Source organism: Oncorhynchus kisutch, linkage group LG10, assembly GCF_002021735.2.
Source record: "Oncorhynchus kisutch isolate 150728-3 linkage group LG10, Okis_V2, whole genome shotgun sequence".
NCBI lineage: Eukaryota > Metazoa > Chordata > Actinopteri > Salmoniformes > Salmonidae > Oncorhynchus > Oncorhynchus kisutch.
Genome location: NC_034183.2, coordinates 52365055 through 52380267, shown reverse-complemented (window position 1 = coordinate 52380267; position 15213 = coordinate 52365055). Strand labels below are relative to the sequence as shown.

The 15213-nt window shown below is 45.6% G+C and overlaps 1 protein-coding gene across 12 annotated transcripts in view; it reads left to right on the top strand.

The window, feature by feature from the left end:
* Positions 1-15213, top strand: part of LOC109897280 (rho GTPase-activating protein 23) — a 100034-nt gene that overhangs the window by 55930 nt on the left and 28891 nt on the right. For all 12 annotated transcript variants that reach the window (XM_031833959.1, XM_031833958.1, XM_031833957.1 and 9 more), the window contains exons 2-5: positions 7206-7403; positions 10713-10737; positions 11101-11187; positions 12068-12146. In XM_031833959.1, the coding sequence (XP_031689819.1) occupies positions 7206-7403; positions 10713-10737; positions 11101-11187; positions 12068-12146 (389 nt within the window). The remainder of the gene's footprint in view (positions 1-7205; positions 7404-10712; positions 10738-11100; positions 11188-12067; positions 12147-15213) is intronic.

The following is a 15213-nucleotide window of genomic DNA, read 5'->3' as shown; positions in this document are numbered from 1 at the left end:
GTGTAAAAGACAGAGACGTTATTCTTGAAGCTGTGCGTCAGGTATGCTGAATGACCGTTTACCCTCTATTGTGAAATACTGTTTGTGCTTAAAGAGGCTGTCATGGTGCGGCCGGCCTGTCGTCTGTACCGACATAACAGTCAGACGTTGGCTGTCATGCTAGTTTGAACTATGATGCATTCCGGCTTGGAGAGGAGCCGGAGGAGAGACAACGATACAGGTGGGGGAGGGCCTTTGATATACAGTAGATGATGTGGTCGCGTCCCTGGGGGTTTTTCCTGACGACCTGATCTGACCAGGAAGAACTATTGACCCTTAAAGTAGCCGTACTTAATCACTTCAGTTTGTGTCCCTTTCTCTTCTCCCGTCCCCCATACACCCATCCGTCCAGCTCTCAGACCAGTGCTACGGAGCGGACAGTGGGTCTCTGGATTAAAAGCGTGTCAGCGTTTGTAACCTCTCTGTAAAGCTCCACTTTTCAAACGGGATGCAGCTCTCAGCTGTTTGAAAGACCATTGTTCCCCCAGTGGCACTAGCGCCGGGCGCCAGTGTGTGTTTGTGCATTCCTTTCCTTCACCATCAATTTCAATCACTCTGAACTAATTATATAGCTTAATAATCACTTCATAACTGTGTCATCTTTAGGCTGGTGATGTCGTGGTTCATACGAACATGGCTCACATTAACACCATCATCCCAGAAACCCGAGACACACTCCAGTTTGCATACCACACCGACAGATCCATAGATGATGCAATCGCTATTGCACTCCACACTGCCCTTTCCCACCTGGTCAAAACTAACACCTATGTGAGAATTCTGTTCATTGACTACAGCTCAGCGTTCAACACCATAGTGCCCTCAGAGCTCATCAATAAGCTAAGGACCCTGGGACTAAACACCTCCCTCTGCAACTGGATCCTGGACTTCCTGATGGGCCGCCCCCCAGGTGGTAAGGGTATGTAACAACATATCCGCCACGTTGATCCTCAACACGGGGGCCCCTCAGGGGTGCGTGCCCAGTCCCCTTCTTGTACTCCCGGTTCACTCATGACTGCAAGGCCAGGCACGACTCCAAAATCATCATTGAGTTTGCCAATGACACAACGGTGGTAGGCCTGATCACCAACAACGACGAGACAGCCTATAGGGAGGAAGTCAGAGACCTGGCAGTGTGGTGCCAGGACAAGAACCTCTCACTCAATGTGATCAAGACAAAGGAGATGATTGTGGCCTGCAGGAAAAAGAGTACAGAGCACGCCCCCATTCTCATCAATGGGGCTGTAGTGGAGCAGGTTGAGAGCTTCAAGTTCCTTGGTGTCGACATCACCAACAAGCTAACATGGTCCAAGCACACCAAGACAGTTGTGAAGAGGGCACGACAAAACGTATTCCCCCTCAGGAGACTGAAAAGATTTGCCATGGGCCCTCAGATCCTCAAAAGGTTCTACAGCTGCACCATTGAGAGCATCCTGACTGGTTGCATCACTGCCTGGTATGGCAACTGCTCGGCCTCCGACCACAAGGCACTACAGAGGGTAGTGCGAACGGGCCAGTACATCACTGGGGCCAAGCTTCCTGCCATCCAGTCCCTCTATACCAGGCTGTGTCAGAGGAAGGCCCTAAAAATTGTCAAAGACTCCAGCCACCCTAGTCATAGACTGTTCTCTCTGCTACCGCACGGCAGCTTCTACCCCCAAGCCATAAGACTCCTGAACGTCTAATCAAATGGCTACCCAGACTACCTGCACCCCTCCTCCCCCTCTTTTACACCACTGCCACTCTCTGTTGTTATCATCTATGCATAGTCACTTTAATAACTCTACCTACATGTACATATTACCTCAACTAATCGGTGCCCCCGCACTTTGACTCTGTACCGGTTTCCCCTGTATATAACCTCGCTATTGTATTTTACTGCTGCTCTTTAATGACTTGTTACTTTTATTTCTTATTCTTATCCGTATTTTTTTAAACTGCATTGTTGGTTAGGGGCTCGTAAGTAAGCATTTTACTGTAAGGTCAACACCTGTTGTATTCGGCGCATGTGACTAATAAAGTTTGATTTGATGTCGTGGAGAGTTGGACACCTGTCTGCTACCCACCACAATAGAAAACAATGTGGATGTGGTTATATAGACTAATAGGAATGATGGGAAATATTGTGTATGGTTTCCTGGGGGCCCCATGTGGCATTTTAATAGGAGTTTTCATTATGGTGCCTGTAGATGTGATAATTACTGCACTGTTGGCGCTAGAAGCACAAGCATTTGCGATAGCATCGGCAGATCTGTGTACACGGCCAATACACTTTGATTTGATTTGAGATATCTAGGCATTTCAGAGAACTGCAGAGTGAAATGCCAGTCATCTGAAATGCCAAATGTTCCCCTTTTGGATTGGCTAGACTGGAGAAAGGTTTCCTCATCTAGAAGGTTGGTGAGAGAGTGGCCATGGAAAGGAGAGTCCAGACTAGACTATCAGGTATAGCCTAAATACAGTCTGGTTTTACATAAGCTGAGAGACAGATGTAAGTTTAACCAATGTTGTTAGATCTCATGTCTGGAGTGTAACCTAGAGTCTGGAGTGTACCCTACTGTAGTTAGATGGAGACTAGTGGGGTCGGGGGTAGTGGAGAATAGCCAGGCAGTCACAGACGTCCCACACACTCAGGGACAGGCAGGCAGGCTGACAGGCAGTGGGAATCATCTCTGGCCCAGAGCTCCAGTCTCTGTGTGTTTGGGGTAATCACAGGGTTTGGTATTCCGAGCGCCGGGAGGGGCTGTGCGGTTAAAACCAGCGTGCTGGAACCTGTCTCGCACTTGGCCCAGCCTGCTCTCACTCCATTCCTCTCCACTCGCGCCTTCCCTCTCTCTATCATTCTCTTCTTCCCTCGCTCTCCTCACCCCCCCCCTCCTTGCCAGTCCCCATCAGTATGTGTTTCAACATGTCTCAATCCAACCGCTCCCTCTGTGGAATTCCCTCTGGCTAGTCTCTTTCTTTCTCTCTTCAGATCTTAAGCCTACTCTTTCATTTTCACTCTCCCTTTATTTTCCTCCCTTGTCTTCCCTCCCCCTCACTTTCATGCATCTCTCATTTAAACGTTCTCCCTTGTTATTCTCATGTTATTCTCATGCCTCTCGTCTGTTCATGTGAGAATTTCTTGGGCAATGTGAAACGGTGAGAACACGGTTACATCAGCGGCTATATGGAGAGCTGTGCATCGAGCTGGAAAGAGGAGAGGAGGACAAAGAGAGGATGTGTTGTAAAGGTCACTCCAGCTGGATCATTTGGCAAGAAAGTATATGTGGTGATGGTGGAAGGGAGGAGAAGGGAGAGCGGTAGAATGGAAGGAAGAACAGAGGAGAGAGGTACTGTATTGTAGACACAAGGGACATTGAGAGATAGCTGACCCCCTGTGGTTTTTATTTCTAGGTGCTCTGTATGCCTGATTATCCCTCCTCTATGGTACCATATTTCCTGTCCCCAGCCTGCCACTTCCTGTTGTTGAGCGGGCTGGGTGATTGGCCCTGCGAGGTCAGAGTGTGTGGAGGGGGGAGGGGGCACAGGAAGGGAAATACAGTGCCTTCCAAAAGTATTCACCCCCCTTGGCATTTTTCCTATTTTGTTGCATTGCAAACTGTAATTTAAATTTAAATCATACACAAAATAGTCTAAATTGGTGAAGTGAAAGTAAAAAAATAACTTGTTTAAAACAATTCCCCCCCCAAAATTTACGGAAAAGTGGTGCGTGCATATGCATTCACACCCTTTGCTATGAAGCCCCTAAATAAATCTTGTGCAACCAATTACCTTCAGAAGTCACATAATTAGTTAAATAATGTCCACCTGTGTACAATCTAAGTGTCACATAATCTGTCACATGATCTCAGTATATATACACCTGTTCTGAAAGGCCCCAGATTCTGCAACACCACTAAGCAAGGGGCACCACCAAGCAAGTGGCACCATGAAGACCAAGGAGCTCTCCGAACAGGTCAGGGACAAAGTTGTGGAGAAGTACAGATCGGGATTGGGTTATAAAAAAATATCTGAAACTTTGAACATCCCACGGAGCACCATTTAAATCCATTATTAAAAATGGAAAGAATATGGCACCACAACAAACCTGCCAAGAGAGGGCCGCCCACCAAACTCACGGACCAGGCAAGGAGGGCATTAATCAGAGAGGCGACAAAGAGACCAAAGATAACCCCGAAGGAGCTGCAAAGCTCCACAGCGGAGATGGGAGTATCTGTCCATAGGACCATTTTAAGCCGTACACTCCACAGAGCTGGGCTTTATGGAAGAGTGGCCAGAAAAAAAGCCATTGCCTTAAGAAAGAAAATAAAAAAACATGTTTGGTGTTCGACAAAAGGCATGTGGGAGACTCCCCAAACATATGGAAGAAGGTTCTCTGGTCAGATGAGATGACAATTTAGCTTTTTGGCCATCAAGGAAAACGCTATGTCTGGTGCAAACCCAACACCTCTCATCACCCTGAGAATAACATCCCCAGAGGGAAGCATGGTGGTGGCAGCATCATGCTGTGGATATGTTTTTCAGCGGCAGGGACTGGGAAACTGGTCAGAATTGAAGGAATGATGGATGGCACTAAATACAGGGAAATTCTTGAGGATAACCTGTTTCAGTCTTCAAGAAATTTTAGACTGGGACGGAGGTTCACCTTCCAGCAGGACAATGACTCTAAGCATAGCATATTGCTAAAGCAACACTCGAGTGGTTTAAGAGGAAACATTAAATATCTTGGAATGGCCTAGTCAAAGACCAGACCTCAATCCAATTGAGAATCTGTGGTATGACTTAAAGATTGTTGTACACCATCGGAACCCATCCAACTTAAAGGAGCTGGAGCAGTTTTTCCTTGAAGAATGGGCAACAATCCCAGTGCCTAGATGTGCCAAGCTTATAGAGACATATACCCCAAGAGACTTGCAGCTGTAATTGCTGCAAAAGGTGGTTCTTCAAAGTATTAACTTTGGGGGGGAAACAGTTATGCACGCTCATGTTTTCAGTTTTTTTGTCTTATTTCTTGTTTGTTTCACACATTTTTTATTTTACATGTACAAAGTGGTAGGTATGTTGTATAATTCAAATGATACAACCCCCCCCCCCCCCCAAAAAAAAATCTATTTTAATTCCAGGTTGTAAGGCAACAAAATAGGAAAAATGCCAAGGGGGTGAATACTTTCGCACGCCACTGTATAGGGTTTGTGTTGGGGGTTAAACCCCTTCCACACATGGGAACTAACCTATATGAATAGGGATACGTTGACATGTTTTTACAGAAGAAATATGAAAAGCATATGCATAACCATGGTTGCAATTAAAAGGGAACAGTTTGGAGAGTATGGGAACATTATTAGGCTAAAGGTGAGAACCGTTCGTCTAACACAAGACTGTATACAAACATTACACTATTGATTTTATGTGCATTTTACATTTAATGTACGTTTTCCCCGCATTTGTTGATAACGAAATCTGATAATACTCTGAATACATTCAGTAACATGATAAGAGTATTCTTAGAGAATGTGGGGTAGGTGCAATACAAGATTACAAGGGTTTGAGTGAGAGGACCAACTGGTGTCTCCAAGTGGCCACACACCACTTCAAAGTGTGCACAGTTCCAAAGTCATTTTAATGCAATTTTTTATGACTCAAAGAACAGTCTTCAACTATAAGGTGCTTTTTTTAAGCTCTCCTAGCTGTGCTGTTGAGGAACTAGGGCAAGTACACTTGTATTTTTCTTTATTTTATGGAACACAACCCTGCATCCCCACGATCCCACAATTACCGTTGTTTACGCAATCCAAAAACGGACCATTATAAATCCCAAAATGGAAATGTGAAGTGCACATTTGGACTGACGGGTGTTTTGTCTTGCTTGTATGACGCCAAAACGGTATTTATTATAACTTTCAACCTCTCATCTTTCGAAATACATCGGGACCTCTTCATTTACAGCCCTTCCCTCATTCAGACGACAACAACATTTGCAAAAGTTGCCCAATTAGCGGGAGAGACTTCATCACGTGGCGCACGTAGTTCAGAACGTCTGTCAGTCAAAACCCTTAAAGTGATGTGAAGTGGAGACCCTGGGCTCTGATGTCATGTATAGCTTGTTACGGTACAGCCACTGCATTCCAATATAGGCGCTTATCAGTGGTCAAATCTGCCATTTTCAACCTGTATAAACTGCTAACACACACACACACACACACACAAATACACACACACACACACACAACCTCAGAGTGGAGAGTCAGGAGGAGAGACACCGGTACAATTAAGTAACTGTACTTCCATAGAGAAGAGTCAATAGGTATTTTGACCAAACAGGCTAATATACATTTAGGAAGGCTGTGTCTCCCTCCCATCCCTGTTTGGTCAAGTGGTTGTGTTTGAAATGTGGGTTGTGGCAGCAGCATCAAAGTGTTAGTTCTCGCGTGTATCTGTCATGTTTGGTATTTGCCTTCTTTGGGGAAAATGAGTGGAAATCTACTCTGAATCACCCTGACCCTTTCACAGCACTCTGGTGCACTATGACCTGACCAAGGTCAAACCTGATTGGTTACAGGCATTCCTTAATTGTCTAGAGTTCCGTCCTGAGCATTCCTGAGTGTGCTAGGAACGTAACCCCCCCCCCCCCCCCCCCCCTGCTCCACACCGTCTAGACTTGGGCTCTTCCTGACAGCGGTCATAACCCCCCAGGACCCCCTAGTGGTTTATGGGATATTGTTGTGGTGCTGGATGCCATGTGGGGACTGCCTGGCCCTATGGGCCAGCCGTGCTCACGTCTCCCCTACTAGCATTAAAACATATGGACAGACACACACACACAAACACATACATATACACACACACTCATTGTCCGCCAGTCTCCCAGGACAAAAACAGACACATTCCTATTCCTGCCTGCAGGGGAAGACTCAAATGAAGTAACCAGCAGCCCATTAAATGGTGATGTCACTCTGGGGTTTCTCTTGTTGTTATGGCTCCAAGTATAGCATGGATCTGTGCCAGTTCCATAATGTTCTGAAACCTTTTCCTGGGAATACTTGGTGGAAGGAGGAACTGGTTAAGTACTAATGGAGTGTTGACCGTTGGAGGGGTGACATAAGTGATTGTTTTAGGGATATTAACTGAGTCTCACATGTTTTTATTCTCTCTCTGTTCATCAGGCAAAGGGGTGGAGAGATGGGCTCTCCTCGGCAGGCGACAACCCTCGGCCTGCGATGGGGGCGCGAGGAGAGGGCGTCGCCGTTGGCTGGCAAGGCCCCCGGACGCTACTACTCCAGAAGAACTCTCAGGGCTTCGGCTTCACGCTGCGCCACTTCATCGTCTACCCACCAGAGTCTGCCCTGCACACCAGCCTCAAGGTACCACCACTGGACACGACAACATGGGGCTTTAAGAAGAATAATCCACTCAAATCTACAAATTCCTATGATTTACATTGTTAAATAACGCTAATATCTAATCGCAACATATGTTGTGAGGAAAAATATATAACAAATTAGGAGGCAAAAAATCTGCAGAGATCAAGTCGCCTACAAAACCCATAATGCAATGCTTTCTCCAGAAAGGCTGGCTAGCTAGCTAGGCAGCTAGCTATAAAAAATTGCTACACACCATAATACCAAAGTCAATATCAGCATGTAAAGTTAGTTACAGTAGCTAGTTGTAAAATCCCAGAAATATCAATTTTGGCATTTGATTAGGATTCCCATTATCTTTTGCGAAAGCAGCAGCTATTCTTCCTGGGGTCCACACAAAACATGAAACAAGACATAATACAGAACATTAATAGACAAGAACAGCTCAAGCACAGAACTACATCCATTTAAACATGGGGCATACGTAGTCTACATATCAGTACATACACACAAACTATCTAGGTCAAATAGGGGAGAGGCGTTGTGCCGTGAGGTGTTGCTTTATTTAGGAGTTACAATATCACCGTGTTCGACCTGGTAGAGATGGCTTTTCTAGCTGAAAGCTGTGCGAGCCTGGCTGCTATGGCAACTCGCAGGGAGACTAGAGGAGGAAACAGGTTTGTGCCATGGTAGTTGAAGGAAGAAAATATATTAAAGAGACGGTGCACGTTATGAAAGGTTCTCCTCTCCAGTGATGAGAACCGTATCTTGATGAAGTATCACGTCACATTTCATCTCTAGGGTGGATTATCCCTTTAAGACTGAGCCAATCATATCACACGGGCAGCTAGGCGGAGTCAATCAGATCACTGGAGCTGTAAGGGGGCAGTAAGACGGGACCAATCAGATCACAGGGCTGGAAGGTCGTAGGTCGATCCGAACACAGGAGCAGTAAGGTCAAGAGAATCAGGACACAATGGGGGGGAGGGTGGGAGCCAAGCATAGCCAATTAAATGCAGGGACTGAACAAGCATAGCTAATTAAATGCAGGGACTGAACAAGCATTGCCAATTAAAGTGTTGGGCTAGACTCATGTGAGTTAATCAGATTAGGGACATAGACAGATGGATACCATAAGAAGAGCCCTGTCATTAGAGTAGAGATGGATAAACAAGCGAAGGACAGAAGGGGATGCAACTCCGGTGATACACAACCTCCATACTCCTTCCTGTATGACCGATTTAAGGAGAGAGAGAGAGAGAGTGCCATTGGCAGCCTGTTTTACCGTCTGTGGACAGACAAAGCTACCACTGCCCGTGTGCCTTTTGGCTCACGTTTTCCTTTTTCCAAAAGGAGGGCACTGCTGTAAGAAACGGTACAGGGACAGCAACCGTGTTTTACTGAAATATATGTTCTGTCTTAACTATACAGCCATTCAGCATCATAGATAACAATCTCCTCAGAAAAAGAATCTCCCCGGTGGGTGTTTTTGTTTTGTTCTCTGAGGTGTGGGGGAAGACAGAGCTACAGATGTGAAATAGAGGGACGGGGGAGGGGGGACAGGGGTGGGGGGGGGTTACAGCCAGCCGAAACAAGGGCCCTATTATGATGAACCCCCTCCCCCCTTCAGCCCCCAGCCCAGCAGCTGCAGTAAGGACAGGACACAGTGGGTGCGTTCCAAAAAAATGGGACCCTATTCCCTATATAGTGTACTACTTTAGACCACAGCCCAATGGGCCCTGGTTAAAAGTAGTGCACTATAAAGGAATAGGGTGCCATTTGAGAGACACCCAGTGTCAATAGGCTCTGTTGTACTGGCCTGCCTGGTACCACTCTCACATTACCCCCAGTCTGGACCGACAGTACCATGCCCTCTACCAGGACCACCACGGACAATGGGCCCACTGCTGCCTGCCCTGTCCTGTCCCCAGGGTCACATGCTGCTGTGAGGGGCAGCGAGTGGCACAGAGAAACCAGCCCTCTGTCCCTACCCATCTGAAGGGGCCTCAGGGGTGACTGCCCCTCATTAGGGCCCCATCAAAGACCTGTATGATGTGACTCCCTTCATCATGGACACATGCCTGATGATTGTCCTAACGGACATAGCAGTGCATGCATGACAGCTGTCCCTAACCCGACATCTATATCCACAGGGAGAGAGATAATCTGAGAGAGATGTAGAGATGAGGATAGTACACCTCCATCTCTCGGTCCTCAGCCCCACCCCAGGCCCGCATGTGTCCAGACAGGGGTGGTCAGCTCAGCTGGGGAGCGTCCCTGGCTCCTGGCTCTATTCTGGGGCGGCAGCCCTCCTTTCTCTGGCCATAAACCCACACTATTGTCTGTGGAGTCAGGAATGAGCCCACTCAGCTCTGCCTAAAGCCAGGCAGGAGCCAGTCAGTCCACCCTGCCCCTCACTCACCCCAAACTGTCCACTCAGCTCAGTGTGTGTGTGTGTGTTTGTGTGTGTGTGTGTGTGTGTGCATGCGTGTGCGCGCCTACATCAGTCTATCACCCTATCAAACAGCACCTATGATAGACAGACTGTGTGCTCAGTGCTGCCCTCGTCTGTCTGACGCAGACAACTACACACAACTACACTGTGTATGACATCACCACCTGCAGACAGTCAAACCCGTCTGAGTGTCTCTGCTGTGTGTGTGCTGAACGTTAGGTGCTCATAAATCAGAACAGGTCTGTTTGTCTGAGAGACCTGGCTGGGATACCAGTGAAGTCACTCCTCACATACTAATCAGCTTGTAAAAGAAGAGCTACATGGTTGAACTGCCATTTGTTTTGCGAAGAGACAGACACTGCATGAGCGAGAGTTTAGGGGACACTGAGCGTTTGGCAGCTTCCATTCACACTAAAAACCGCACGTGCACACCAGAGGAGGCTGTTGGGAGGAGCTAGAGGAGGATATGTTAGACTCTGTTGCATTTATTCCATTCCAGCCGTTACAATGAGCCCATCCTCCTATAGCTCCCCCCACCAGCCTCCTCTGGTGTGCACGTGCGGTTGTTAGTGTGAATGGAAGCTGTCAAACGCTCAGAGTGTCCCCTGAGCTCTTGTTCATGCACAGTGTCTGTGGTGCACACAGATACACTTCTGTTGTACACTAGTTTAAGGTGTCATGGCTGTTTCCTCACCCAACTCCACCCTTCCTAATATCCGTGTCATTCTGGTTTCCTGGAAAGAGGTGGACGTTCTGTGAACAGGTGTTTAGGTTGCCATGGCACTTTGTTCCCTGGGCAACATTGTCTGTATGGGCCTGGATATCAGTGTTGATGTGGTTTTTCATTGTCTTCACAGGACGAGGAGAACGGGAATGGGAAGGGTAAGTCACCTCCCTCCGTCTACACCATCACCACTAGACTCTGGTCTCTCGATGACGTCACCGCCACTCGAGCCACTTGGACCTGTGCATAGAGTTGTCCTTTTATTGAGTCTCAGTTGGATTCTTGTCGGCATTTATGTTCACGTCATATTGATGTGCATCGTATATTCCCACTAGACTCACACTGGTTGAATCAACATTGTGTCCACGTCATTTCAAAGAGACTCGGTTGAACCAACATTGAATAGACAATGAATTGACGTCTTTGCCCAGTGGGCAATGATTTATTCAATAGTTATCACCAGTTCCTATTTAATCAATTGAAGAATGAAGTGACAGTAACATACTACATGTTCCATGTAGGGAGAAGTAGATTGGAGCCAATGGACACCATATTTGTCAAGAATGTGAGAGAGCGAGGTCCCGCTCACCAGGGTGGCTTGTGTACAGGTAAGGAAAATGTCTGTCTGAAAGAGAACGAGAGGGGCGGGAGATTGAGTGTGTGCGGGAACTGTCTGATTTGCAATGGAATTAACCCTAAGAGCATCAGACATGATCACACATAGGTGATGAGAGGGAGCGGGAGTCAGGTGCTGACAACGATTCAACAAGGATACTAAACAGACCATGTTCAGCAAAAACACACACACATTAAAGTTGCATTATTGTCTTAGGAAATTAGTAATGATACTGATGAGAACAGAATGACACAGACTGACAAATACCCAGCAAACGATTTCCTGTTGTGTCTTGCAGGCTAAGCTGGGCAGCATTCCTCTCCCTGCAGCCCAGCCAAGCTAAACCATTACTCCTATATGAATATATACGCATACTCTCAAACACACACACACTTGCACCACCAAAACACATCCACATACTAACACATGACGAATGACTTGTCCCTTCTCCTGCCAAACACACAAATGGATACAAGCATTTTGCCTCAGGCTTATGATCCAGTATGTCAACACACGACAAACCCCTAGGGGACACCTTGTCCTTCCCGAATTCACAGCAGCTACTGCAAGCACATAGTTTTATATTTCCCTACACAAATCCCCAGTGCCTACCAAACTCCCCTCTCAGCCATTCCCTACCCATCCCCCAGCAGGAAGTCTGGGTCTGGGGTCTCCCTGACCTTCCCTCCCCTGACCTGACCCACCAGGATATCCCTCTGCTGGTGTCCTGTGTCTGGGGGGGGGGGGGGGGGGGGGGTCAGTGATGAGGGTGGAGCGGTTGCTCCCTTTTTCTTTTGTAATTGAGAGTGTATCACTGAATATCTGTGCAGTGTTTGGTCCTACTGTGATATAAATATGTATGTGTGTTGCAGGGGATCGGCTGGTGAAGGTGAATGGAGAGAGTGTCCTGGGGAAAACTTACTCCCAGGTGATCGCCCTCATACAGAACAGGTAAGAGCCACTGTACTGTGTGTGTTTGTGTGTGTGTGTGTGTGTGTGTGTGTGTGTGTGTGTGTGTGTGTGTGTGTGTGTGTGTGTGTGTGTGTGTGTGTGTGTGTGTGTGTGTGTGTACCCACAGTGTGTAAAATGCATTCAGAAATTATTCAGACCCCTTGACTATTTCCACATTTTTGTTACGTTACAGCCTTATTCTAAAATGGATGAAATAGTTTTATTCCTCTCATCAATCTACACACAATAGCCCATCATTTTTTAGAAATGTGTTCGATCCATGTCAATCAGTATAGATTAGTATAGAAGGGGAGGAGACCGAATGATTTTTAAGACTTGAGACATGGATTGTGTATGTGTGCTATTCAGAGGGTGAATAAAAAATATATTGAAATATAACATTTACATAAGTATTCAGACCATTTACTCAGTATTTTGTTGAAGCACCTTTGGCAGCGATTAAAGCATCGAGTCTTCTTGGGTATGCCTCTACAAGCTTGGCACACCTGTATTTGGGGAGCTTCTCCCATTCTTCTCTGCAGATCCTCTCAAGCTCTGCCAGGCTGAATGGGGAGCATCACTGCACAGCTATTTTCAGGTCTCTCCAGCGATTTTCAAGTTCGGGCTCTGGCTGGGCCACTCAAGGACATTCAGAGACTTGCCCCGAAGCCACTCCTGAGTTGTCTTGATTGTGTGCTTAGGATTGTTGTCCTGTTGGAAGGTGAACCTTCACCCCAGTCTGAGGTCCTGAGCTCTCTGGAGCAGGTTTTCATCAAGGATCTCTCTGTACTTTGCTCCGTTCATCTTTCCCTCGATCCTGACTAGTCTCCCAGTCCCTGCAGCTGAAAAACATCCCCACCGCATGATGCTGCCAACACCATGCTTCACCATAGGGATGGTGCCAAGTTTCCTCCAGACGTGATGCTTGGCATTCAGGCCAAATAGTTCAATCTTGGTTCATCAGAGCAGAGAATCTTGTTTTCCATGGTCTGAGAGTCCTCTAGGTGCCTTTTGGCAAACTCCAAGCGGGCTGTCATGTGCCTTTTACTGAGGAGTATCTTCCGTCTGGCCACTCTACCATAAAGGCCTGATTGGTGGAGTGCTGCAGAGATTTGATTTGGATCTCTTTTAGTCCTAATTTGGAGTAATCTTCCAAGAGTCCTTAAACATTAAAATACAATGTATAATACAATCACATTTTCACATATAACACACTGTTACTAACAGACATAATACTCTAACATATATATTGATTCTTCATCTACCATAGTCCAGCACAACTTTCCTATTTATTATATTCAAATGGTTTTAAAGTGTTGTTTAAATGTATATATTGAAATGGTTTTAAAGTGTTGTTTAAATGTATATATTGAAAGGTTTCTGGTTTGCTCAGTTAAATTATTACATTTCTTTATTGCTCTAAATCAAAAAGTTATTTAGCCGATTTCTCTTTTCTGTCTGGATAACACAATCTATGGACAATCTGTTCCTAGTATTTACTGAATGTCTGTCTCTTACCAACTGAATACCGTTGTGAATAGAGTTTGGCTGTTTTAAATGGTGTATATTAAAAAAAAATAAGCATGTTTTTTTCAATTATCTTGTTGATTGACGACCAACCAAGAGCATTGCGCATGACTACAACAGAAGAACCATATCTCCACCTTAAAACAATCCTTGCTGCTTTGTTCTGTGCAGTCTGCAGCCTCCTAACTTCACTTGCTGATGCATTTCCCCAGACCACAGAACAGTAGTTCACCTGACTCTCATATTAATGTTTGTGTTATTTGCTTAAGAATCTTTCCTGGTAAATATTTAGCTGTCCTTCTGATCATGCATGCTGTTTTGATTATTATATATTTTTTTACATCGATTAGTTATTTGAGACGACCATGATAAGCAGTTGTCTAGCTGCACTCCTAGTAGTTTGGTTTCTGACACTTCCTCAATTTGTACTCCCCCATACTTGTGTTGGCCTTTTCCTAGTGGAACAGACCAACATAACTTTGGTTTTCTTGGTGTTTAAAACAAGTTTGTTCCGGCAAACCCACTCCCTGATATTCTCCAAATCTCCTTGTTAAGCTTGCTGTACCTGTTGAACCGATTGTCTTGCTGTATAAATTGTAGTATCATCTGCAAATATAGTAGCTTGAGTTTCAGATAAGGCATAAGGAAGGTCGTTGGTAGATATTAAATAAAGAAGTGGCCCAAGGCAGCTGCCCTGCGGTATTCCACAGCTTAAAGCATGAGGGGAAGAAAATTAACCATTGATATAGGTGGACTGTTTCCTGTCAGTTAGATAATGACTGTACCCAATTCAATGCTACCTTCTTAAAACCATAATGCATTAATTTTGTCAAAATTATTTAATGATCCACTAAATCAAATGCTGCACTAAAATCTAAAAATAGTGCACCTACAAACCTGCCATTATCCATAGCATTGAGCCACTGGTCAGTCATGTCAACCAATGCAGTGGTAGTGGAATGTTTTTTGCGATAAGCATGCAGATTGGATGTAAACAGATCATTCTTTTCAATGTACTCCCATAATTGTCTACTCATAATACCCTCCAATATCTTACTGAGTGAAGGGAGGTTACTAATTGGTCGACTATTGGCAGGGGTAATGGGTTCTTTGCTGTGTTTCGGAATAGGACACAGTTTAGCATGCTTCCATACATTTGCCAACATCCCCTGTTCCAGTGACCAAATAAGTATGTATTTCAGTGGAGCTGCAATCTGGGGAGCAGCATAGTGAAGTAAAAAATTGTCCATAAGATCATAACCTGTAAATTTACCATCAGGTAATGACTTCAATATGTTTAACACCTCCTCTACTGACACCATTTGTAGACTAAAAGATCAGGTCTTGTTGCTCATAATATGATCATCAATCCATTGGACAATAGCTTGTTTGGAAGAATGTGTGTTTACATTATTGCTCAGTAAATTAATTGTCTTTGTAAAAAAAATCTGCAAAATGATTGGCAATGTCAGCTGGTTTTGTTCTTGTTCTTCCGTCAACCTCCACACTAGATGGGCATGAGGAGATAGATGTACCAAGT